Source organism: Heptranchias perlo, chromosome 2, assembly GCF_035084215.1.
Source record: "Heptranchias perlo isolate sHepPer1 chromosome 2, sHepPer1.hap1, whole genome shotgun sequence".
In the NCBI taxonomy this organism is placed as follows: domain Eukaryota; kingdom Metazoa; phylum Chordata; class Chondrichthyes; order Hexanchiformes; family Hexanchidae; genus Heptranchias; species Heptranchias perlo.
Genome location: NC_090326.1, coordinates 68,154,962 through 68,182,694, shown reverse-complemented (window position 1 = coordinate 68,182,694; position 27,733 = coordinate 68,154,962). Strand labels below are relative to the sequence as shown.

At 41.6% G+C, this 27,733-nt stretch overlaps 1 protein-coding gene across 2 annotated transcripts in view; it reads left to right on the top strand.

Moving 5' to 3' along the window:
* hibadhb (3-hydroxyisobutyrate dehydrogenase b) overlaps nt 1–27,733 on the top strand; it is a 127,317-nt gene that overhangs the window by 84,405 nt on the left and 15,179 nt on the right. For both annotated transcript variants that reach the window (XM_068002472.1, XM_068002481.1), the window contains 2 exons: nt 6,341–6,474; nt 7,088–7,164. In XM_068002472.1, the coding sequence (XP_067858573.1) occupies nt 6,341–6,474; nt 7,088–7,164 (211 nt within the window). The remainder of the gene's footprint in view (nt 1–6,340; nt 6,475–7,087; nt 7,165–27,733) is intronic.

The following is a 27,733-nucleotide window of genomic DNA, read 5'->3' as shown; positions in this document are numbered from 1 at the left end:
CAAGTGGAGATGCTTTAGATTCTGGAGCATTGTGTGTACTTCTAGCTGTCAGACAGAATGCTACTACACCATTAGCTGGAGAAGAGCAGCCAAATCAGAGTGAGATTTGGCTGCAGTATGATATAATTTTCCTTACTAAATTTACTCTGATAACATGCCAACCTGGCAGTTAAATGGTAGCATAATAAGGGATTAACATGTACGCAATGGCATAGCAGATTCATTTAGCTTCTGATATTCTCTCTCTTTATGGAGAAATGTATTCATTCTCTTCTGTAAACAATTTTACAACACCAAGTTATAGTCCAGCAATTTTATTTTAAATTCACAAGCTTTCGGAGATTTTCTCCTTCCTCAGGCAAATGTTTCAAGATCTCCTTGAAGCCTACGCATTTATACATATTGAACAATAATAAATGGTGTTTACAGACTGCCCCTGCAACTGCCCGTTGCCAAGGCAATCACCGTGTTCAGACAGAGAGGTGTTACCTGCAGAACCTCCGAATACACATTCAATAAAAAAACAAACAGGGAAAAAAAACAGAGAAAAAAAAACACAGAGAGAGGCAGAAACATCCGGAAGGCAGAGAGAGCCAGCAAATGACCCATTATATTAAAAACAGATAACATTTGTTCGCTGGTGGGGTAACGTGTAGCGTGACATGAACCCAAGATCCCGGTTGAGGCCGTCCTCATGGGTGCGGAACTTGGCTATCAATTTCTGCTCGACGATTTTGCGTTGTCGTGTGTCTCGAAGGCCGCCTTGGAGTACGCTTACCCGAAGGTCGGTGGATGAATGTCCATGACTGCTGAAGTGTTCCCCGACTGGGAGGGAACCCTCCTGTTTGGCGATTGTTGCGCGGTGTCCGTTCATCCGTTGTCGCAGCGTCTGCATGGTCTCGCCAATGTACCATGCTCTGGGGCATCCTTTCCTGCAACGTATGAGGTAGACAACGTTGGCTGAGTCACAGGAGTATGAACCATGCACCTGGTGGGTGGTGTCATCTCGTGTGATGGTGGTATCTGTGTCGATGATCTGGCATGTCTTGCAGAGGTTACCGTGGCAGGGTTGTGTGGCGTCGTGGACGCTGTTCTCTTGAAAGCTAGGTAGTTTGCTGCGAACGATGGTCTGTTTGAGGTTGGGTGGCTGTTTAAAGGCGAGTAGTGGAGGTGTGGGGATGGCCATAGCGAGGTGTTTGTCCTCATTGATGACATGTTGAAGGCTGCGGAGAACATGGCGTAGTTTCTCCGCTCCGGGGAAGTACTGGACGACAAAGGGTACTCTGTTGGTTGCGTCCCGTGTTAGTCTCCTGAGGAGGTCTATGCGGTTTTTTGCTGTGGCCCGTCGGAACTGTCGATCGATGAGTCGAGCGTCATATCCCGTTCTTACTAGGGCGTCTTTCAGCGTCTGTAGGTGTCCATCGCGTTCCTCCTCGTCTGAGCAGACCCTGTGTATTCGCAGGGCCTGTCCATAGGGGATGGCCTCTTTGACGTGGTTAGGGTGGAAGCTGGAAAAGTGGAGCATCGTGAGGTTGTCCGTGGGCTTGCGGTAGAGTGAGGTGCTGAGGTGCCCGTCTTTGATGGAGATTCGTGTGTCCAAGAAAGAAACTGATTCTGAGGAGTAGTCCATGGTGAGCTTGATGGTGGGATGGAACTTGTTGATGTTATCGTGTAGTCTCTTTAGTGATTCCTTGCCGTGGGTCCATAGAAAGAAAATGTCGTCGATGTATCTGGTGTATAGTGTTGGTTGGAGGTCTTGTGCAGTGAAGAAGTCCTGCTCGAACTTGTGCATGAAAATGTTGGCGTATTGGGGTGCGAATTTGGTCCCCATGGCTGTTCCGTGTGTTTGGGTAAAGAACTGGTTATCGAAGGTGAAGACATTGTGATCCAGGATGAAGCGGATGAGTTGTAGGATGGCTTCCGGAGATTGGCTGTTGTTGGTGTTGAGTATTGATGCTGTCGCAGCGATGCCGTCATCGTGGGGGATACTGGTGTATAGTGCCGAGACGTCCATCGTGGTGAGAAGTGTTCCTGGTTCAACTGGTCCGTGGGTACTGAGTTTTTGTAGGAAGTCTGTAGTGTCACGACAGAAGCTGGGGGTTCCCTGTACGATGGGTTTCAGGATGCCCTCGATGTATCCAGAGAGGTTCTCACACAGGGTTCCGTTGCCTGATACGATGGGACGTCCGGGTGTGTTGGCTTTGTGTATCTTTGGGAGGCAGTAGAAGTCTCCCACGCGGGGATTACGTGGGATGAGAATGCGTAGGATGCTTTGAAGGTCTGGATCGAAGGTCTTGATCAGTTTGTTGAGCTGGTGGGTGTGTTCTTTGGTCGGATCTGCGGGTAACCGTCTGTAGTGTTCCTGGTTGTCCAGTTGTCGGTATGCTTCTTTGCAATAGTCTGTTCTGTTCTGTATGACTATGGCTCCTCCTTTGTCCGCTGGTTTGATGACGATGTTGCGGTTGGTCTTGAGAGCGTTGATGGCGTTGCGTTGTGCTCGGGTGACATTCTGGACTGTCTTCTGAGTGCGGCTGATGAATCTGGCATTGACGCATTTCCTGACAGCTTGAGCATACATGTCCAGCTGAGGGCAGCGACCCTCCGGAGGAGTCCAGTTTGACTCTTTCCTCTTCGGTTGCTGTACCGCGGATCCCTCTGTCTGCTGTTCCGGATCGTCGATTGTCTCATTGGGTTCGCTGCTGAAATCTTGGGGTTTGTGGTAGAATTCCCGGAGCCTCATTCTCCTGATGAATTCCTCTGTGTCCGCCGCGAGACTAGTGCGGTCCATTTTGGTAGTGGGGCAGAAATTGAGCCCTCGGCTGAGAACTTCGATTTCGTCTGGTTGAAGGGTGTGGTCGGATAAATTGACAATAGACTTCCCTGTGGTTGCAACCGTGGTACCAGGGGAAGCTTGGTCGTTGCTGGTGGTGATGCCGAGTTTCTCAAGCTTCCTGCTCTTGGTTTTCATGTAGGCAGCGTAGTTCCGTTGCCTCGTCTGTTTGGCGGTATAACGTAGCTGGTCTGCTGTGTCCTGAGTACAGGTTGAGAGTATGGACTCTATCTTGGTTTCGAGGTTGTGGCGTCTGCTGTAGAGTTGGTGTATGAGATGGTTGCGGAGTGTGCGAGAGGTACGGCGGCAGAGTCTCTCAGCGTAATCCGAGTTGTATGTGGACTTGAGTGGGTTCGTGATCTGGAGTCCTTTCGGGATCTTGTCTGCTTTCTTGCAGCTCTGTAAAAACTTGATGTCTGTGTCTAAATGCGCGATCTTCTTGGATATCCTTTCCACTGTGAGCCGGCAGTTTGTGGTGTCGATGGTAGTCATGATGTGGAGATGCCGGTGATGGACTGGGGTTGACAATTGTAAACAATTTTACAACACCAAGTTATAGTCCAGCAATTTTATTTTAAATTCACAAGCTTTCGGAGATTTTCTCCTTCCTCAGGCAAATGTTTCAAGATCTCCTTGAAGCCTACGCATTTATACATATTGAACAATAATAAATGGTGTTTACAGACTGCCCCTGCAACTGCCCGTTGCCAAGGCAATCACCGTGTTCAGACAGAGAGGTGTTACCTGCAGAACCTCCGAATACACATTCAATAAAAAAACAAACAGGGAAAAAAAACAGAGAAAAAAAAAACACAGAGAGAGGCAGAAACATCCGGAAGGCAGAGAGAGCCAGCAAATGACCCATTATATTAAAAACAGATAACATTTGTTCGCTGGTGGGGTAACGTGTAGCGTGACATGAACCCAAGATCCCGGTTGAGGCCGTCCTCATGGGTGCGGAACTTGGCTATCAATTTCTGCCCTGTTTGTTTTTTTATTGAATGTGTATTCGGAGGTTCTGCAGGTAACACCTCTCTGTCTGAACACGGTGATTGCCTTGGCAACGGGCAGTTGCAGGGGCAGTCTGTAAACACCATTTATTATTGTTCAATATGTATAAATGCGTAGGCTTCAAGGAGATCTTGAAACATTTGCCTGAGGAAGGAGAAAATCTCCGAAAGCTTGTGAATTTAAAATAAAATTGCTGGACTATAACTTGGTGTTGTAAAATTGTTTACAATTGTCAACCCCAGTCCATCACCGGCATCTCCACATCATTCATTCTCTTCGACAGCCCAGCTGAGATTCAGTACTCTGAGGAAATGTCTGTTGCTGCATTTGTATACACCAGGTCAGTCAGTATCTGTGAAGAGAAAAGACGGGTTTAAAAGATGTTTCAGGTGTGCAACCTTTATCCGCGTTCTGATGCAGGATCTGTGCCCAAAATGTCATAGCCTGTCTTTTCTCTTTACAGATGCTGACTGCCCTCTTGTGTAGTTCCAGAATTTTCTGTTTTTGTTTCAAATTTCCAACATTTGCAGTTATTCCTTTTTAATTTATCTCATTTGTGCCAGCCTGGTTACATTAGCCATCCACATTGCTGACTCTTCAACCACCACCATGTGTAGATACAAGTGGCTACTCGTGCATGTACTAAACGTCATAATATCTTGCATCAAGTATGTGTGTGATCATGTGCGGTAGTAGTAGTTCTTGTGGTTTAAGATTTGAAGGAGGAAGGGTGAGCAGCCAGTATTAGTGACATAACATCTCTTGGAACATTGTTAATCAACCCAAGGAGTCTTATTCAGACTGCTTGGGGCATGCAATGTCTCTTGGGATGTCATGTTAACTCCTTGTGTTTTAGACTGGACCTGACACTCGGGTAATCCACTACCTTGTGCATTTCTTACAAGGTCACATGATGTATAGATGTGGCATAGCATTTGGGCAATCTGATCTTATTCATGCAAGAAAAAAATATTCTTGTGGAAGAGGATTGCAGAATTTAGCATCCGTTATATAGGGAATAAGCATGAAGATTTAAATCAGCCCCTAAATAAAGAGGTGTATTTTAAACTGATTTAGATTGACTAAGTCATTCATAGTCATACATCTGTGCATATGAAGCCCCTGGAGAACTGTCAAACACAGAAATGGGAATGACAACAGAAACTGGTTACAAATAAAACATGGCATGGTCTTAAACCAATTGTGCATGGTTATCTTTGGCAGAAAAGAAAACTAATTGAACATGATAAAGTGTAAAGTTAATTAACACACACAAGTTTGTTGATTACCTTCACAGGATTATATTGTTCTTTTGCTACCAGCCTTCCATCCCAGCTGTCTCCCTTTCAGAAAATGTCATTGGTAAACAATAGAGACACCATAACAAGTCGTAAATGGCCCCAGTGACAGCAGCCCCTAGTGAAGCTGCATCTGTAGAAAATGATTGTGTCTGATTACCTTTTGAAGACAGCAGTGCACACATTGCATACTAAGTGCCACTTCTGCATCGCTTTACTTTGCACCTGATGTATCCATTACAAAAACAACTAAAATATATTTCCTAAATACCCTTTCACTGCTGCAGCCATTATTATTGGGATTTGAATCAAGTACTTTCAGCATGGCACTAATCTAATACCAAGAATTATGCTCACTTGGTGAAACAGATGTTTGCATCTGTCTAGCACTTTAAAGTAGGGAGTGCATATAAAGCCCTTAAGAGATCACTTGAGCTCTTTTTCTCCTTCAACCACAACAAAGACTTAAAATAAGAAGCAGGCAAAATTCAGACACCTTCAGACTAACCAGAACCTGCTGTTGTAAGAACAGGGATTGAACTGAGCCCATTAGACCAGGGAAAGGTTGGTGTGTGTTTTTAAAGCACTGCATTAATGATTGAGGTTTGAAAGAGGAGAGAAGGACTAAACTACTCGTGCTTGAAATGAGCTGCAGGTTTTTCATTAGAATGCTAGATATTTGATGAACAGACATTCACGGTAATTTTTATATCACATTTCCTGCAATCTGAATTATTTTAACTTTGTGAAATCATAGAAAATGCATAGACTTGATTTTTTAAATCTTCCTTCATATTTAAGCTGGTGAGGGAATTGATGTATCGAATATTTTTGTAAGGATTTGTTACTAAAGATTTATCAACCATTTCCCAAATTACATTTTGGCTGTATTAATTTATTATTCCTTCATCTAACATAAGTGTTTGTACAACTGAAAAACTGCAGCTGTCGAAAGATTAACCAGCTGAGGAGTGTTGTCAGCATTAGTTCAGGTCTAATAAATGACACTATGAAGCTATTTATCAATCCCTAGTCCAGAATAAAAACTATTGGCCTATGATTAATAGTATTCTGTTTGCTGCTTTGACTATGCTTGTGTAATTATTGTGCTTGTTTTTAGATAAGGCATGTTGAAGGGATGAAAAGAAAACTTTAAATATTACAAATCTTTTAAAACCAAGTGTTCATGTGATACTTTCAGGTGTCGGGGCTGCACGGGCTGGCAACCTCACGTTCATGGTTGGCGGATTGGAAGAAGAATTTAATGCAGCCAAAGAATTGCTGAGCTGCATGGGAACCAATGTGGTTTACTGTGGAGGGGTTGGAACTGGGCAGGTAACAAAAAAGAAATCAGAGTTAATTATGGAACTACGTCATTTGATTAAATGAAATGCTCCCATGTGTCAGAATCTCACTTTGAAAGTAGCTTTGTTTTTGTAAATGTAAATAGATAGAACTGATGTACTTTTACAAATACAAATAGACGGGGCTGGTAAATTACTTAAGAAGCATCAATGATTTACAACTTATTCTGGCCAACTCAGAAGAGACTTGTGGGGGGAAGGAGGGAATGAAATTCAACTTCAGCGGTACCGCAAAATGGGTGACAACGAATCGGCAAGCCGCTTTATACTTTTTCCAGAAGTCAGTGGAAAAGATAATCGGGTGGGGTGTAAAATGGGCTGTCGATTTGATGTTGCTTGTTTTGCACTGCCGCTGAGGTCAAATTTCACCCCGTTGGCCTCCCAGGGTGGGAGGTTTATATCTGTAAATGAAACGGGTGTTTCAGGAGGAACTGGGTTAGGGTCCAGGTCAGCTCATTTTAAATTTCCTAATATTTTATGTCATTGTCTGCAGCAGTATGTGTGATTTGTTTTGCTGGTACTGAAGTGCATGCATCATTTTAAAGTTGTTTGCCACTTTCCTCCATTGTGATTTTTGTTTACAGGCAGCAAAGATCTGTAACAACATGCTACTAGCTATTAGTATGATTGGAACTGCTGAAACAATGAATCTGGGAATCAGGTTTGTTTGTAGTTTTTTTTAATTTACTTTTGTCCCCTCATATGCTTTGCTTGAGTTATTATAGCTATTCCCGCCTTTGAACCATATTCCTTGATACTCTCACCTAACAAAAATCTATCGATTTTAGTCTTGAAAATTTCAATTGACCTAGCATCCACAGCACTTTTTTGCCGGGAGGGAGAGGGGGAGAGAGTTCCAGATTTCCACTACCCTTTGTGTTTCCTGATTTCTCATCTTGAACGGCCTAGCTCTAATTTTAGGATTGTGCCCCCTTGTTCTGGATACTCACACCAGAGGAAATAGTTTCTCTATATCTAAACTGTTTAATCCTTTTGGCATTTTAAACACTTTTACTCCCTCAAGTCCAGGGAGTGCAGACTTGAGTGTATTTGGTGCATAACTGGTTTAACTATCTGTTGCCAAATCTGGCTGGACCACATCAAGCAGTATCAGGCACGCGCTTCTCTACCAAAACTGATCACTACTCCAGGATTATCCTGGAAAGCAAAGATAACTGTCTGCTTTTCTCCACTACCAACCGCCTCAGTCAGTCCCTCTTCCTTGCCGCTTCCGCCCTCACCTCCAACAAGTGTGATGAGCTCGTGGACTTTGTCACTAAGAGTGAAACCATCCTTTCACCTGCCTCTGCTGCTTCCCCCCCTCCCCCCACGCTTTCCGTGGCACACCAAGCCTAATCTCTCCCGAGGTTCCCCTAGCCCTGAACCCATGTCTTCCTCTAGTTATTTCTCTTATTTCCCACATCTTCAAGTTTATCTTGTCCATGAGACCCATCTCTTGCTCCTTTGACCCCTTTCCACTAAATTGCTGAACACCCTACTTCTCTTCCTGGCTCCTTGCTAGCTGACATAGTAAATGGTTCCCTCTCTTTGGGTACTGTCCCCTTCCCTACAAAACTGCTGTCATCGCCCCACTTCAAAACACCCACCCTTGACCCTTGCAAACTACCATTCCATTTCCAGCCTCCCTTTCCTTTGAAGTTCTTGAAGGGTTGTCACCTCTCAGAATCGTGCCCAACTTTCCTGCATTTCCGTGTTTGAATCTCTCCAACTAGGTTTCCACCCCTGCCACTGCACTAAAATGGCCCTAATCAAAGTCATAAAGGATATCCTCTGTGACTGTGACCTTGGTGCACAGTCCCCCCCTTGTCTTTCTTGACCTCTCTGCAGCCGTTGACACAGTTGACCATGCCATTTTTCTCCAAAGGTAGGACTGCTCTCGGTTGTATCCACTTTCACCTATCCAATTGTAGCCAAAGCATCTCCAGCAATGGCTTCTCTTACCCCAAAGAGCTAGCCTAGCCCCCTCCTCTTCCTCATCTACATACTACCACTTAACGACATCACCCAAAGACATGGGTCAGGTTCCTCGTGTACACAGATGACATCTAGCTGTGCCTTTTCACCACTCTTGATCCCTCCACTGACTACGTTGTCAGGCTTGTCTTCCGGTTAAACAATGGGTACATCAAAACTTTGCCTTTACACCTGCTACAAACTCCCTACTGTTGCCACCAATTCCATCCCCCTCCCCAGCCCCTTAAGGTTGAACCAAACTGTTCGGATCCTTGGCCTCCTCCATAACATCGCCCGTCTCTGCTCCTGCCTCAGCCTATCTGCTGTTGAAACCCTCATCCATGCCTTTGTCACCTCCAGACTCAACTATTCCAATACTCTCCCATCGGCTTTCCATTCTCCACACTCCATAAACTTCAGCTTATCTAAAATTCTGCTGCCTGTATCCTATCCTGCACAAAGTCCCGCTCACCCATCACTCCTGTCCATGCTAACCTACAATGGTTGCCAGTCCAGCAGTGCCTCAAATTTAAAATTAATGACCCAGAAATTGTTTAGAAAAGAACAGTGAGCTCAACAGCACTCACCTAGTTAGTGGCGAAATCAAGGAGCAAGTTCTGGCATTCGCACATGCTCGGTGAAACGAGGAAATCCAGAACTTGCTCCTACTGGTTCGCTGGCGATCTAACAGCTTTGAATTGAAGGATATCGCCGGCTGGAATCAGTGGAAACAAGGGACCAGCGCCAAATTGCTCATCTGCCCAGCTGGATAGTAACTAATATTGCTACAACACGGATATGCTTAAAAATACCAGGTCTAAACTAAGTTTTAACAGCACAGTAAGTTTTAATGACTGCCAAACAACTAAAAATTAACCTTGAAAAATGTGGAGTCTCATTACTCCTTATTTTAATAGTTTTTGGTCATTAAAAAAAAAATAATTTTTTTTTTACTTTTCCCTTCTGACTCTCTTATTTAATTTGATTATTTCTTACCCTCTCTTTTTTGCTGTCTATAACTGTTCTTACAAATGATGTAAATGTTGTACCTTTCACTTCCTGGATTTAACGTTTCAAGCCTGCAGAAACTGTTCTCAGCTTGTCAAAAATGCTGCAATCTGATTGGTCGAGGGGAGAGAGCGAGCCTCTCACTTCTCCCATGGGTCCTAGCTTTGTTGGAGCTAACGCTGGGCTCTTCTCCGCTTCCTATTAGAGGAAGCACACCCAGCAAAGGCTACGGTAAGTTAGTGGGTTAGTATAAATCTATGGAACGGTGAACACTGTTGGTTCACCGCTCCAAGCAATTTCTGGGCTGTTATCTTTGTGTTTAAGTCCTTTCATGGTCTCGCTGTTCCCTGTCTCTGTAACCTTCTCCAGCCCTATAACCCTCTGAGAACTTTGCGTTCTTCCAACTCTGGCCTTTTAAGCATCCCCCACTCCCTTTGCCCACCATTGGCAGCCATGCCTTCAGTCTTCTAGGCCCTAATCTCTGGGATTCCCACCCTAAGGCCTCTCCGCATCTCCACGTCCTTATCCTCCTTAAGATCTGCCTTAAAATCCCTCTCTTTGACCAAGCTTTAAGTCACACCATCTGGTATCTCCTTTAGCTCAGCATCCATTTTTGTATGATTGTACTTCTGTGCTGCGTCTTGGAATATTTTTCTGTGTTAAAAACGTTATATAAATGGAAGTTGTTCTTGGGTCTGTTCAAAATAAAACTGCACAATGTGATGGGAGAGTTAACATACTAGAAGGATGAGCCAATCCACCTTTTCTCATTCCCAATTTTTTCTTCACCTTCAATAAAATACACTGTCCTTTAATCTCTTAGACCCAGGTTCAAACCCCAGCCAGATTTACAGGATGAAAATCTGCACTGTCTGTTGGCTGTAACTGTTCTAGGCAAAATAAGTTTGAGTAGTCTCAAGTCTAGTTTCTAGTGCCATGAGTCTGCAGCAGAAAAGTGCCCCTAATTTGGCACCTAATTACAATCAGATGGTTGGTGTTCTAATTAGAATAAAAGAAAGAAATAACTGAGTGGTGCAGTAAGGCATGTCGTTTTGAGGTTAGAGTTAATGTACATTTTTGGGTTAGCGTAAAGAGTGTTTTGCTTTGTAACTGGTTACACTGTGCCTGAACTTGAATTACATGATGCTGATACTGGGGGAGAAAAATTGGAGGGAGAAACTGTTCTACTCCTTAGCACCTACATCATAATGAGCATAAAAATCAACCTAAAAAGGGGATGACAATGTAATACCAGGTCCACTTGTACAAACCAGAGTATTCATTGTAAAAGGTAGCTGTGGGCAGAAATCATTTTCTGAAGGTAGAGCTGCAGACAAAGAGGATGTATATTTAAATGTTTGTAGCTTAGTGCATCTTATCTCTCTTAAAAACTTTAAGTGGTCTGGTTAGCAAGTAAAACCATTGACTATCTCAGGGCTCAAGTTTAATGTTCACTCATAAGCATAATATTTTTGAATTTTTCAGTTTTGTCAATTGCCATTCTGGCCATTAGCATGCCATGTATGCTGCCAGAGTTTATGGTCAAATGTCTTGCATCAGTATTGGCTGGGAATTTGCTGCATTGGTGTTATTGGCGACAATCGCCATAAGTAAGACCGTTGTTTGCCCTGATCCTCCAGCCCCGATTGTAGGCCAAAATTTGTTGAGAAACTCACAATCATATGCCACAGCGTTGATGGTGGTGATCAGAAGCGGTCCAGCTGTATACAAAGCTCAGTTTCATTTGGCCAAAGTTTGATTGTTCAATACTTGAAGGTGGAAAAGATAAATAAATTAACCTCAGCACGAATGAGATAAATCTTAGCAGGGGAGAGTTAGTTGATTTTTTTTTTGTTGAATTACTCTTCCAAACATTTGCCAAGTTAATAACCATCACTATTTCAATATGATGCTGTGAAGTCTTTGAATTTTTGAATTCAGATGTAACAAATTCACCCAAAATATTAAAATCTCTTCGAACTATCCAACTACAAAAGGAGAAACTTCTAACCGGGAGAGGCAATAAGACTGGACCCAATGCAACTGGGTGGGATTAGCTTTTCAAACTTACTGCATCTTAAAAAGAAATTTAACATTTGGCCGATGTGCTTATTGATTTGATTCCATTCTTGGAATTCCCAAAGGTCTAGATTTCTGTTGCAGGGTTTCAATCCCAAACCCACTTTGCTCTTGTCAATAAACTGCAAAACTGAGATCCCATTCTAATTATTCTGAGACAGTAAACATTTCAAAATGCCACATTTCGGGGGCATCAACACTCACAAAAATGGAGAGAGGGATAAAAGTTGGGAAAAGCAGTTTGGAGGATGAGTTCAAAGAATGCATTTGAGCCAGTTCTCCAGAACAATATGTCGAGGAACCAACTAGGGAACAGGCTATTTTAGATCTAGTATTTTGTAATGAGACAGAGTTAAACAGTAATCGTATAGTAAAGGATCTTCTGGGGAAGAGTGATTACAATATAGAATTTCATATTGAGTTTGAGAGTGATGTAGTTAAGTCCGAAACTGGGGTCGTAAATTTAAACAAAGCCAATTATGTAGGTCTAAGGGGCGAGTTGGCTACGGTAGATTGGGAAATTAGATTAATAGATATGATGGTAGATAAGCAATGGTGAACATTTAGAGAAATAATTCATAATTTCCAACAAATATACATTCCCTTGAGGAATAAAATTTCATGGGAAAAGTGGACCAACCGTGGCTGACTAGAGAAGTTAAGGATAAGGTATTAGATTAAAAGAAGAGGCTTACAATATTGCCAAAAAAAGTAATAAGCCTGAGGATTGGGAGGATTTTAGAACTCGGCAAAGCATGACCAAGAAATTGATAGAGTAAGAAAATTGAATGAGAGAAAACTAGCAAGAAATATTTTAAAAATTGTAAGAACCTCATCACGTATGTAATAAGGAAGAGATTAGCAAAACGTGGGTCCCTTAGAGGCAGAGACAGGAGAAATTATAATGGGGAATAAGGAAATGGCAGAGATGTTAAACAAATATTTTTTATCTGTCTTCACAGTAGAAGACACAAAAAACATACCAGAAATAGTGGGGAACCAAGGGTCTAATGAGAGTGAGGAATTTAAAGTAATTAAGATTAGTAAAGAAAAAGTACTGGAGAAATTAATGGGACTGAAAGCTTACATATCCCCTGGACCTGATGGCCTACATCCTAGGATTTTAAAAGAGATAGCTGCAGAGAGAGTGTGGATGCATTGGTTTTGATCTTTCAGAATTCCTTAGATTCTAGAATGGTCCCCATGGATTGGAAGGTAGCAAATGTAATCCTGTTATTCATGAAAGGAGGGAGAATGAAAACAGGAAATATAGGCCAGTTAGCCTGACATCAGTAGTAGGGAAAATGTTAGAACCTATTATCAAGGACATGGTAACAGGGCAGTTAAAAAATCATAAAATGATTAGGCAGAGTCAACACAGTTTTATGAAAGGGAAATTGTGTTTGACAAATCTATTAGTTTTTTGAGGGTGTAACTAGCAGGGTAGATAATGGGGAACCAGTGGATGTTGTATATTTGGATTTTCAAAAGGCATTTGATAAGGTGCCACACAAGAGGTTGATACAAAAGATTAGGGCTCATGGGATTAGAGGTAATATATTAGCATGGATTGAGGATTGGTTAATGGACAAAAAAGAGAGTAGGGATAAACGGTCATTGTCGGGTTGGCAGGTTGTAAATGGTGGGGTGCCGTAAGGATCAGTGCTTGGGCTTCAGCTATTTACAATCTATATGAATGACTTAGATGAGGGGATCGAGTGTAATGTATCCAAGTTTGCTGTTGATACAAAGCTAGGTGGGAAAGTAAGTTGTGAGGAGAACGCAAAGGGGCTACAAAGGGATATAGACAGGTTAAGTGATTGGGCAAGGAAGTGGCAGTTGGAGGGAAATGTGAAATTATCCACTTTGGTAGGAAGAATAGAAAAGCAGAATTATTTTTTTACTGGGTGAGAGACTAGTAAATGTTGGCATTCAGAAGGATTTGGCTGTCCTTGTACACAAATCACAAAGTTAACATGCAGGTACGGCAAGCAATTAGGAAGGCAAATGGTATGTCAGCCTTTATTGCAAGGGAGTTGAAGTGTAAGAGTAAGGAAGTCTTACTACAATTATATAGGGTTTTGGCGAGACCACACCTGGAGTACTGTGTACACTTTTCACCTCCTTACCTAAGGAAGGATATACTTGCCTTAGAGGGGGTGCAACAAAGGTTTACTAGATTGATTCCTGGGATGAGAGCGTTGTCCTAGGAGGAGAGATTGAGTCGATTGGGCCTATATTCTCTGGAGTTTAGAAGAATGAGAGGTGATCTCATTGAAATGTATAAAATTCTTTGATGGCTTGACAGGGTAGATGCTAAGAGGCTGTTTCCCCTAGCTGGAGAGTCTAGAACTAGACGTCATAGCATAGTCTCAAGGATAAGGGGTCAGCCATTTAGGACTGAGATGAGGAAAACTTTCTTCACTCAGAGGGTTGTGAATCATTGGAAATCTCTACCCTAGAGGGCTGTGGATGTTTAGTTGTTGAATATATTCAAAACTGAGATCGATAGATTTTTGGACATCAAGGGATATGGGGATAGGGTGGGTAAGTGGAGTTGAGGTAGATCAGCCATGATCTTATTGAATGACTGAGTAGACTTGACAGGCCATATGGCCTACTCCTGCTCCTATTTCTTATGTAAGTACAAAACTGCATAGTGCTTTCTTTACATCACTCAGTTTAGTCAGACAGTCTTGGCACGTGTTCATAGTAAACACCTGTTATTAATGGTCAGGCTGTACTTAGAGGCTTAAAATATCCTTAAAAGTTCTAAATCACAGCATTTATACTTGCTGTTTAACTTATTCTACCATATACTAGTAAAATGAAAACACTTATTAGAGGAACATTGTAATATTTGTTAAGAGCTTTTAAGTTTTGGGAGAATAGGAAATATTAAACATACTAATCAGTCTTGCTGTCTTTCATGGGCTCATTCTTGTGCCCCTATCAGCCCACCCTTCCCACCTCCTTCCTCCACAATCCTGCTTAATAGCAGATGCAGCTTTCAATGTCCAATGCAAAGACTGATCAAAGCAACAAATCCTAGATGATTGGTACTTTAGAAAAATTACAGTTGTCATTTACATATTTTAAACTTTATCTCAAATGTATATAGCTCATTAAAAACAATAATCAGAGCTGCTAAGTTGCCTCTCAGTAACCAGAATGATTGCTCTTACACTATTATGATACTTGCCTAAAATGAAGGGGCTATTTTAAAGTTACATTATTGAAAAGTAGTAATATGATTTTTTGAAGACACTCTTTTGCCAGTTTTTTCACCTCCTTTTCCTGGAGTACAATTTCATGGACACCCCCCAGTTCTTGGTTACTTGAACAATTCTTCTAAGAGCCTGAACAGTAAGGGTTGGCTGTTCAACCGTGGGGCTATTACAGCCAAACATGAACCTGTGCTCACCTGAAGTTTACGTACACTTTCCAGCAGGGTAATAGTTATCATTGGAAACCTTGCTGATTTTTTTTCTTCCTTTCATCCTGGCCGCTCTCTAACTGGCTCATTGGTACACTGGACAGTGCTTTTACCCACTAGGCCAATAGGTGAACTTCAATTTTTGAAGTTACTAGCTATGTATAGCATTATTAAGAATTAGAAAAGCTCCAGTTATTGAGAGAATATTTTGAGTTTCTGCACTACTGTGACCTCTTTTTCTTTAACCCACGCCACACTCCACCGAGTATGCACCAAATGCTCAGAGATCGCGGATGGGAGAAATGCCTGTGATTGATACGAAGACTGATCACCCTGGCACCAATAAAGAGGAACAAGAGCAGTCTGAGGGATTTTCATAGGCTTGCATTACATCTGTTTTTTTAATCAAAAAAATAAACTTTTTCTCAATAGCATAAATCAACTTTATTTTCTTTTTAATATAGTAACTATGTAGTTAACGAACCATGTATCAAACTTGCAGTATTTTTACTTATAAAGGCAAACTGCCGTACTTATTATCTCTGCAGTGCTTTAACACAGTAAAATTATCCTAAATTGTGTCGTTCAATGTGCATTTTCTAGCAGATTTCATTAACAGCAACAGCAATTTTAATGCAACAGTATTTACTGGTGATAAACCTAAAAGGAGACATTTCCTTTCAATTAAAATTTGAAGATGTGGTTGTTTAGCTACTGTGGCCTTGTCTCAGATGTGAGACCATTCCTACCTATTAAGTTGTCATAATGTAACTGAGATAAAAGAGGAGTTTAGCCAGAAGAGACTAATTGGATTGTCAATATATTTTACCATTTACATTTTAAAATCAACTCTGTGGAACAGCCAATTGTGGTCTTTATTCGGTCGTTGAAACTGCAGATTGACAAAGTACAGAACACTACTTTCACAGTATGTATACTGTTTTGGGGTCAACATGGTGCCACAAATTATTTTGTTCTTGGCTATTAAAATCCACTTAGTACACAGCAATGATCATTCTAATTTAAAATGAGAAATATTACAGCTTTGACAGCTGAATATTGAAGGATTTAAAGAGAGGCAGAAAAGAATATTTCCTTTTGTAAATCAAACTGCAATATCCCTTATAAGAGGCAGCAAAAAAGTTATGCTGTCACGTAATACAATTAATACAATTTGACTGCAAGGTCTCCATTACTGGATCGTACTATCAATATGTTCGGGATACTTTTGGACAAAACCCTAAGTATTGAGCAGTTTCTTTTCCTTTGTAAATCAGGTAAATTCTAGGAGTTTTTGGTGTTAGATATCTTCATTGAACCTTTACCAACTGATTAGCATATGAAATTACTATTTTCTAAAATCAAACCAAACTGAAATAGAATGATTGGCTTATCAGCTAAGTAATGAGAATTTTAAACACTGAGACCTTGCAATGCTGTGTGAACAAACATGTTTGGATGTAATTCATTTGTAATTCTTAGAGGCATTAACTTGTGCAAATAAATATATTAATGCCTCCATTTAAAATAGCAGACAAATGAATTAGATCCAAAGACATGAAGTATTCAAATGCTTTAAAAAAATCTTAAAGGTTAATGGAATGTTAGCCTTTTAAAAGGCATCAAGGGGTATGGGGAAAGAGTGAGGATATGGTATTGAGATAGAGGATCAGCCATGATCATATTGAATGGCGGAGCAGGCTTGAAGGGCTGAATGGCCTACTGCTGCTCCTATTTTCTATGTCTATGTTTCTATAAATAGAGGGGTAGAATATAAAGGGGAGGAAATTTTGCTACAGCTAAACAAAGCCCTGGTTAGACCGCACCTGGAGTACTGGGCACAGCGCCTTAGAAAGGATATATTGGCCTTGGAAGGAGTGCAGTGCAGATTCACCAGAATGTTACCTGGATTCCAAGGGTTAGATTATGAGGGGAGATTACATAAATTAGGCTTGTGTTCCCTGGAATATAGAAGATTAAGAGGTGATTTGATTGAGGTTTTTAGGATTTTGAAAGGAATTGATAGGGTAGAGAGAAACTTTTTCCACTGGTGGGGCCGTCTAGGACAAGGGACATAACCTTAAGATCAGAGCCTGGCCATTCAGGAGAGTAGTTAGGAACATCTCTTTACATAAATGGTAAATAGTAGTAAAAGTGTGGAAAACTCCCACAAAAAGCAGTAGATGCAAGCTCAATTAATAATTTTAAATCTGAGATCAATAGATTTTTGCTGGCCAAATGTATTAAGGGATATAGATCCAAGGCGGGTGGAAGGAGTTGGGATACAGATCAGCCATGATCTCATTGAATGACGGAACAGGCTCGAGGGGCTGAATGGCCTACTCCTGTTCCTATGTTCCTAATATGCAGAATAATTTCAGGGCCTTAAGAGTAGCATTGTTTACGTATCCATACTCAGTAGTTTTTTCCTGGTTTCTGACAAAAAGGTCAGTCTAAAGACTGGTGCTTTATATAAAACACAGTTTATACTGGGGACTTTGTTCTTGGGTAAATAGAATAGAATAACAAGTATAAACTCTGGCAAAAATGTTTTCTCAATGTAAAATTAATATCAAAATTTAGCCCATGAGTTGGGATTACTTGTGTGTCTTTTGCCACACAGATGTGCTTCCTGCCTGCTGAATATTATTTAACACTCAAACCCTTTAGTTCTTGCACAGGGGCATTCCATGAAATTAGAGGATCTCAACAATGGGAATGAATATCAGAACATGCAACATTGGTAACTTACGGGCCTGCATCTACCTTTCCTTCACTCTACCTGCTGAGCAGGATGCTGAAAGGCAAGGCTTGGTGAGGTGGGATTTAATGTGGAAAAATGCTGAGGCAATATCAGTTTTTTTAAAAATAAAATCCTATTCAAGGAGATGTTTTGGACAGGTTTTCTAATGTTGCAGACAAAGACTTTCAAAATAAGTCTAGATAACAGTCATGTCTTGTTCTTCATTACTGCCTCAATATATAGATTATATAAACATGAACACAGCCACAAGAGAAGGGCACTTATCCTCCTCAAGCTAGTCTGTAGGAGGGTTGCTCTGGAATTTACAAGCCAGTGAAGAACCAATTACTGCAAGTGTTGGAAATGTGTTAAATGATAACAGACATGTTTGCCATCTTATTGAAGTTTATTTTTCTATTTTTCATTATTAAGATTCTAGCAGGTGTCTGTCTTGGTGTGGTTTCCATTCCCCCCCCCCATCCACCTAAATCCATTCACTTTGTCTATCCTATTCAAAACGGGAGCAAGAGATTTTTATTTTTCAGTGTCAGTATCACAGATTCGAAGCATTTCTTCTTTTGCAATGAAACTTTTTGGTATTTCTAATTATATATTTTCTCCTTCCACCCAAAATATAGTTTTCTCACTTTTTCCTTTGAGAGACGATAAAGAACTTCCCATGCTGCACGTCGTTTAACACAATAAGCAGGTTGCCTACTGCCAATGCTAAATAATACTGCTATTGCTACTCTGTAATTGGCTGTTTTTTAAAAATTCATTCTTGGGATGCAGGCGTTGTTGGCAAGGCTGACAGTTATTGCCGGTCCCTAGTTACCCTGAGACAGTGGTGATACAACTGACTGGCTTGCTAGGCCATTTCAGAGGGCAGTTAAGAGTTAACCATGTTAATGGGGGACTGGAGTCACCTATAGGCCAGACCGGGTAGGAATTACAGGTTTCTATCCCTAAAGGTCATTAGTGAACCAGCTGGATTCACTACATGGTAGTCCAAGAATGGTTACTTCTCAGCTTTTGAAAAATACCGCAGCAGTGTGCCCTTGATGTTTTCAGTGGGTGGCTTGGTATCTAGGACGTGGGCGTAATGGAAAATGGAACTGTTGTGAAATTTATGACCAAGCATAGCCTGGATAACTATTAGGAATTGGAGCCCAGGCTGGCTCTTCCCCCTCCCCTCACAGCCCAGCGATACTGAGGCAAGTTGAAACATTCATCTATCTAAATCAGCACAGAGCAAGGATTTGAGCTGCGATCATAGAATGATACAGCACAGAATGAGGCCATTCGCCCACCGTGCCTGTGCCGGCTCTTTGGTGGAGCTATCCAATTAGTCCCACTCCCCTGCCCTTTCCCCATAGCCATGCAAATTTTTCCCCTTCAAGTATTTATCCAATTCCCTTTTGAGTTATTATTGAATCTGCTATAATCACCCTTTCAGGCAGTGCATTCCAGATCATCACTACTCGCTGCGTTAAAAAAAATTCTCATCTCACCTCTGGTTCTTTTGCCAATTACCTTAAATCTGTGTCCTCTGGTTACCGACCCTTCTGCTACACCTTGCCTTTATGGCTAAAGCCTCCACAATGTGATGCTTTTTCCCATTTAGCTACTGGGGGAGTCCTTAGCCTTAATGTTTGTAAAAAGGATTGGAAAAGTTGGACTTTTTGTTTCTGGCTTATTTCCTGCCTGGGTTATTAATGTCTGGCTATGCAAACTCATAAGCTCTTCTGATCTCATGACATTGTATGACCTGCAATTTGCCCCCTTAAAACTGGTCAACCTTGCTTCCTGTGTTGGCTTATGGAATGAGAGATCTTGACGCTCTTGTAGTAGTTGTACCCTACCTCACATGGCATAATTATTTTGCTGACCTTGTGTTTTACCAGAACACCCTCAGCAAAATCCTACCAACAGCAATGAGATCAATGATTGGTTAATCTGTTTGTGATAGTGTTGGTTGAAGGGAGGAATGATGATCAAGGCATCAGGCGGAACTTCCTTTTCTTAGATCTTTAATGGTCACCTGAACATGCAAACTGGGCTTCAGGTTGACATCTCATCTAAATGACATCTCTAACAATTCCTGATTACTGCACTGGAGTGTCGGTTTAGATGATGAGCTGTTATGAAGCCTGAACTCACAACCTTGAAGCATGAACGCTGCCAACTGAGCCAAACTGATGGTGTATATATAGAATCCTTTTGTCTTTACGCACCCAAAAAATAACAACTTTCCAATATGTCTAATGAGCATTTTCTTAAATGATCTTGAATTTTTTTTTGTTCTCTCTCTCCCTGTCACCAATTTGATTTTCCCCTCACTTTCATTATTTGGTAGTTTATGGAATCACTACTAACACTGACACATATAAAGAAAGCAAAACACTAAAATGCAAACTAGTAACTGAGACAATTAGGGGAGGGAGTACAGCCCAGGCTGAATCCATGGTCAAAGTACTGAGTTGGATCTTACCCAGGGCAGTGGTAGTGGCACAATAATAGGCCTCAGGGCAACTGGTCTAATGAAACAAACGTCATGAAGGGTTTCCACTTCTGGTTTATATAATGTGACCCCTGCTGGACGTGCACATAATTGAATATTAGGTAAAGATGAAGTGGGCTTGGTTGTTATACATGTTACAATCAAATAGCTTGCTGACCCATCCTGTCAAAGCTCACATCTGCATAATGGTAACTCGGATGGTGCTGGTGCTATTGAATTAGATGCCAGCAAGAAATCACTGGCTTCAGGAGGGGAGGGAGATTTGTTTTATGAAAAAATCAAATGTGTCCAAAAGAAGGAGGGAAAATAATAAATTCTTTCATTACTTTTAACAGTAAGAGGGCAGTCAGAGAAAAGGTGTGAATCATGAAGCAGAGAGCATAAGATAGTAAATATTCTGAATAATTACTTCCTCTAAATTGTCATGAGAAGACATGAGCAACATGTCCTCCCCAAACAATGATAACTTAAGTAAAATTAAGGACTTTGATAATGAGATGGGTCTGGGGGAAGAATGGAAGGGGAAGGAGCAGGAGAAGCAAAGGGGTAGGAAGAAGAGAGGAAGGGCTAGTAAGGGAAGGAGAGTGGACAGGAGCGGAGGGGGCCGAATGCATGTCAGAGGAAAATGGATGGAGAGGGAAGGTGAAATGAATAATGAGGGGGCAGTGAGCAATAGAAGCTGGGTGTGGCATTTTGGGGTGGGGAGGAAGGAGAATGCCAGCATCGCTGAGTGGGTATGGGGAGGGAATGGTACCCCCTTGAACAAGAACGAATGGAAGAAAAGTATCAGCTTAGTTAGATTGGAAAGGGGGCAAAGAATGCTACGTTGAATTGATGAGGGAGAAATGTGCTAATATAAACTGGGAGTGTTGGAGAAAAGAGAGTTGTGAAAGGGTGGGAGTTGAATAGCATACACTGTGAACTCAGTCTGGAGAGGATACAGGTCCTTTTTGAACTGGGTTGGCGTGAGGTTAGATATGGGAGAGTAATTGTTGAAAACATTTAAAAGTTTACTCTCTGTTCTCATGCCATAATTTATTGACTATTAGTTAAATTTTTTCCTTAATTTCAATTGAAATAAGAAGGTTCCCTGCACTTGAGATATACGAGTTATGTTCTTCGCATCAATATTTTTGCATTAAATGTTTTATTATTTATATCTGTTTGAGTGATTTTATGATGATGTAAACTTTGATGATAAAAAACTATTTTTATTTACATTATCATCTCATTCAGTTATGGTATCTGTGTAGATTTAGGCCCACAAATCCATTCCAGAATAAATTATTCTTAGTTTCAAATCACAGTACATTTGAAGCTGGAAAATACACCAAATAAGTGTCAAAACTGAAAAAATTCTTGGGGAAGCATGCCCCATTAGACCTCCCTAGGAAATAAAGTTTTCACACTCAGCTCACTTCTCCCTTCTAAATTTCTGCATTCACCATGGCAAAAATTGTATTTTGTGTGTATTTCAGTTTTTTCTCTCTCTATAATACAACTGATATAATATTGGATATACAATAACAACTTGCATTAATATAAGAACATAAGAACATAAGAAATAGGAGCAGGAGTAGGCCAATCGGCCCTTCGAGCCTGCTCTGCCATTTAATAAGATCATGGCTGATCTGATGCTAACCTCAAATCTAAATTCATGTCCAATTTCAACTTTATATATCAACTTTAACGTAGTAAAACGTCCCAAGAAGCTTCACGAGCGATTTTCAAACAAATTTGACACCAAGCCACATGATATCTTAGGACAGGTGACCAAAAGCTTGGTCAAAGAGGTAGATTTTAAGGAGCATCTTAAAGGAGGAGAGAGAGGTAGAGAGGTGGAGATGTTTCAGGAGGGAATTCCAGAGCTTAGGGCCTAGGCAGCTGAAGGCATCGTCTCCATTGGTGGTGCAAAAAAAATTGTGGATGCGTAAGAGGCCAGAATTGAAGGAACACAGACATCTCGGAGGGTTGTAGGGCTGGAGGGTGTTAGAGATAGGAAAGGGTGAGGCCATGGAGGGATTTGAAAACAAGGATGAGAATTTTAAAATTGAGGCATTGCTGGACTGGGAGCCAATGTAGGTCAACGAGCTCAGGGGTAATGGGTGAATGGGCCTTGGTGCACGTTAGGATATGGACAGCAGAGTTTATAGCTGCAGCTCAAGTCATGGCAAATTCATATCCCATTGCACCCTGATTTTACCTACAACTTTTTGTATCTCGTACGCAAGTCCGTTGGATTTCTGTTTTCACAGAAAAGCAAACTGAATTGTGGAATGTCCTCCCAAAACACTAATAAACCCTGAAATCCAATGTAATCAAAAGCTTGAAGCAGTGGACTTGGCCACCAGCCTGTATTTAGGGATGTTTTTCAATTGTACACTTTTTTAAGTTGTCAACTTTTTTGAAGCAGTTTGCCAGTTTTTCTTGTTGCAGCTTGGTGTGATTTAAACATGATTGTTTAAGGCACAGGAGGTCCTCAATGTTGCCTTATGTTGCTTGGCATTGAACTCCAGGCTTTCCACCTAGCCTACAGAAAAAGCTGATTGAGCAGGCCTTTTCAGCGAAAATGTATTTTGGGATTCATTTCAAAGCAATCTTTGGGAGCTTTAAAGAGTACCAACAAAACTCGTGAGCCATTCCATGGGACTATTTCAGCAAGAAAGTGTTGAATCTGGCCTTCCTCAGCCAGAATTAATTGACTTTTTGGTTTCCTTGTGGGAGTGGAGTATTCCCATTGGGATCATAAGCAGACCCCAGAAAATAAGATCTGTTCCTGCTTCCTCCATCATGCTATAACCCCATCATGGTAGCCCTTTTGCCTGTCTGTCTGTCTGTCTTGCTGTTACATTGCTTTAGAAGATGAAGGGTTTTTTTTGGCTGGGTGGGGGGATGATATTCAGTGATTTCACAGTAACTGTCAGCAGAGATAACTGTATTGTTGGGAGTGATTGTAGAGAGTTCTGTTTGGGAACAAGGTTCAACGTAGACACGTTACTAAACAGAGGTTACCAAATTGGGTAGTGAAGTATAACTCTTGGTAACCTGGCAGAGTTGGGAATGTTAGACCTTGCTGTACTTGTACTTTGGTAGCCATTTAGGCCAATAGGCAGAGGGTTTGTTTCATGGTGATCTACAATATAGAAACCTGGAACAGTTTATATGCAATTACCAATCATTGGTATTGTCTGGACCTGACAGCTCAGGATAATGAGCCCTTTGGGTACTGTGTTCCCTACTGTCCTGAAAATGCAGTTCTTCAGAATCCCACCACCAGTTTTTTTTTAATTATCTTTGGTATAGAATCATAGAAAGTTACGATACAGAAGGAGGCCATTCAGCCCATCGTGTCCATGCCGGCTGAAAAAGAGCTATCCAGAGCTATCCGGCTTCATCCCACTTTCCAGCACTTGGACCCTAGCCCTGTAGGCTACGCCACTTCAAGTGCACATCGAAACACTTTTTAAATGAGTCGAGGGTTTCTGCCTTTCCCACCCTCTCAGGCAGTGAGTTCCAGACTTCCACCACCCTCTGGGTGAATGCCGCCTGGTCACTAACCTCTCTGCGAAGGGAAATAGGTCCTCCTTATTCACTCTATGTAGGCCCCTCATAATTTTATACACCTCCAATTAAATCACCCCTCAGCCTCCCCTGTTCCAATGAAAACAACCTCAGCATATCTAATCTTTCCTCATACCTAAAATTCTCCAGTCCTGGCAACATCCCCGTAAATCTGCTCTGTACCCTCTCTCGTGCAATTACATCTTTCCTGTAATGTGAGCAGAACTGTACGCAGTAGTCAAGCTGTGGCCTACCTAGTGTTTTATACAGTTCTAGCATCATCTCCCTGCTCTTAAATTCTATGCCTCAGCTAATAAAGCAAAGTATCCCGTATGCCTTTTTAACCACCTCATCGACCTCTCCTGCTTCCTTCAGGGATCTGTGGACATGCACTCCAAGGTCCCTCTGTTCCTCTACACTTCTCAGTATCCTCCCATTTATTGTGTATTCCTTTGTCTTGTTTGCCCTCCCCAAATGCATTACCCCACACTTCTCTGGATTGAATTCCATTTGCCACTTTTCTGCCCACCTGACCAGTCTATTGATATCTTCCTGCAGTCCACAGCTTTCCTCCTCATTATCAACCACATGGCCAATTTTTGTATCATCTGCAAACTTCTTAATCATGCCCCCCTTACATTTAGGTCTAAATATTTTTTATACATGCACACACACACACACACACACACACACACACAGCAAGGGACCTAGTACTGAACCCTGTGGCTGACTGGAAGCGGCCTTCCAAACACAAAAACACCCGTCGACCATTACCCTTTGCTTCCTGCCACTGAGCCAATTTTGGATCCAACTTGCCACTTTCCCTTGGGCTTTTACTCTCCTGACCAGTCTGCCATGTGGGACCTTGTCAAAAGCCTTGCTAAAATCCATGTAGACTACATCAAACACACTACCCTCATTGATCCTCCTTGTTACCTCCTCAAAAAATTCAATCAAGTTAGTCAGACACGACCTTCCCTTAACAAATCTACGCTGACTGTCCTTGATTAATCAGTGCCTTTCTAAATGATGATTAATACTGTCCCTCAGAATTGTTTCCAATACTTTCTGTTTGTATGTGGAAGTGGAATGAATGAGGAACAATGTTGGATTAACTGCTGTAGGTGGAATTTTCTTCATTCTTTGAAAAATGTTCAACTTCAAATGTTACAAAACTTCTCGCGTCTCCCCTTGGTTTTCTTTCTGATCTAGCATCATTTGGAGTGTCTATACTGTTCATTGTTTTATGCTTCAGTGCTTTTGTTGCCTCTTCATGACTTGGAAAAGAGGCCTCATATACAGCAAATTTTAGGAAGATCAGCTGGTCACTCAGAGACCAGTTTTCTTACAGGAGTGTCCCAGGTGATTTTTCATAGGATTATGGTAATACACTATTTATGTCAAGGGTGAACTTCTTTCAAAGAATGGAGCTAGTGGTATATAAGAACATAAGAACATAAGAAATAGGAGCAGGAGTAGGCCAATCGGCCCTTCGAGCCTGCTCCACCATTTAATAAGATCATGGCTGATCTGATGCTAACCTCAAATCTAAATTCATGTCCAATTTCCTGCCCGCATACTTTAAGTAATGTAACATTTAGCCAATTGTAATATTTGAAGTATTTTCTTAGCAGCAAGACTAACATATTTCAGTTAACATGAATAGACTGTTGAAATAATTGTCTTTAAAAAATGATAACTTAAATTCCTGTGACTCCTATGTTACGGAATTATAATACTTATTGGACTCTTAACGAATGTAATCAAAAATAATACTAGAATAAAATTTAACTGTAATTTCAAAGAGTTTAGGAATGCAGGAATATTTTCATTGTCATAGGAACATTAGGAACAGGAGTAGGCCATTCAGCCCCTCGGTCCTGTTCTGCTATTCAATTAGATCATGGCTGATCTGCACCTCAACTCCATTTCCTGCCTTTGTTCCATATCCCTTGATACACTTACCTAACAATAATCTATCTGTCTCCGTCTTGAAAGCTTCAATTGTCCTAGCATCCACAGCCTTTTGGGGGAGAGCATTCAAATTTCTACTACCTGTGTGAAAAAGTGCTTCCTGATTTCCTTCCTAAATAGCTTAGCTTTAAATTTTAAGATTATGCCCTCTTGTTCTTAATTGCCCAACCAGAGGAAATAGTTTCTCCGTATCTACCATATCAAATCCTTTTATCAATTTAAACTCTTCAATCAGATTACTCAATCTCCTATACTCAAAGGATTACAAGCCAAGTGTATGTAACCTGTCCTTTATAATTTAACCCTCTAGGCCCCGATATAATTCTGGTGAATCTGCACTGCACCCCGTTCAAGGCCAATATATTCTTCGAGGTGCCATGCCCAAAACTGAACGCAGTACTCCAGATGGGGTCTGATTAAGGCCTTATACAACTGAAGCATAATTTTTTCCTCTTTGTATTCCAGCTTCCTTGAGGTAAAGGCCAACATTCCATTTGCCTTTTTGATTACTTTTTGTACCCATATACTGACTTTTAATGATTTGTGTACTTGGACTCCCAAATCTCTCTGCTCCTCTACAATTCCTAGTTTCTCACCATTTCATAAAACACTCTGATTTATCTTTTTTTGTGTCCAAAGTGTATGACCTCACACTTGCCCACATTGAACTCCATTTGCCATTGTTTTTCCCACTCAGTTAGTTATCATTTGGTGTTTTTGTATTTCATGGACTTAATTTACAAAACTGAAAGTATGTATCAGATCAGTTTAAAAACAAACATCAGTCATTCTGTGGTAAATTTTTCAGTTTATATTAGTACACAAAAGTACTAAATACTTAACTTTAGATCTTTATTAACTTCAAAAGAGTTCATTCCTTCATGTGGAGTGGGATAGGATATGGGCAGCAAAGTTTTGAATCAGCAGTTTACAGGAGGCAGAGGACGGGAGGCTGGCATTGGAATAGTTGAGTCTGGAGATGACAAAGGCAAGGTTGAGAGTTTCAGCATCAGATGGGATGAGGCAGGGACAGAGCTGGGCAATGTTACAGAGGTGAAAGTAGGCGGTCTTTGTGATGGCGAGGATATGGGGCCAGAAGCTCAGCTCGGGGTCAACTAGGACGTCGAGGTTGCAAGCTGCGACTGTGGCCAGGAAGGGGGATGGAATCAGTGATAAGGGTATGGCGTTTGTGGCAGGAGCCAAAGATGATGGCTTTAGTCTTTCCAATGTTTAATTGGAAGAAATTGTGGCTCAACAAAGACTGGATGTCGGACAAATGTTCTGACAACTTAGAGGCAGGGAGAGGTTGAGATGTGGTGGAGAGGTAGTGCTGGGTGTCGTCGGTGTATATGTGGAAGCTGACTCCATGGGGTCAATTTTCAGATGGCCGAGCGGGTGCGTTCGTGGCGGGGGGGGGCTCCTAAAATTGGGGATTCCCGGATCGGGTCCAGAGCCCGGCTCCAACCCGCCTACTTCCGGGTTCCCCAATGACGTGAATCGGTGCACGCACAGCCCCCGCATGCGGGACTCCCACCGGCAATCAAAGCCGGCGGGATCCCACTTAAGATCATTATCTGGGTACTTGAGGTCGTTTACAGACCTCATTAGTTGGAGATTTTAGGAGGATTCGGATTTTGGATTACCCAGAGCGTGTTTCCCATGCTGGGGGAAACAATCCCTGTTTAAACAGACGTGTTGCAGCCAGCAGCCAGTGGCAACTGCAAAGGTCCATTTAACAGGTGCGGGGTAAACCCTCTCATTGCAGCAGGGCACTCTGTCACCTCAGACAAATTTTTGCCTGTCACACCGTTGTCTCCACACTCCAAATTATTAAATCATTCCCTAAACTCTGCTGTCCAAACACATTTACCTACTTTGTGGACCCCCTCACACTCACACCGTCAGGATGGTGGTGGGGGGGGGGGGGTCCATTG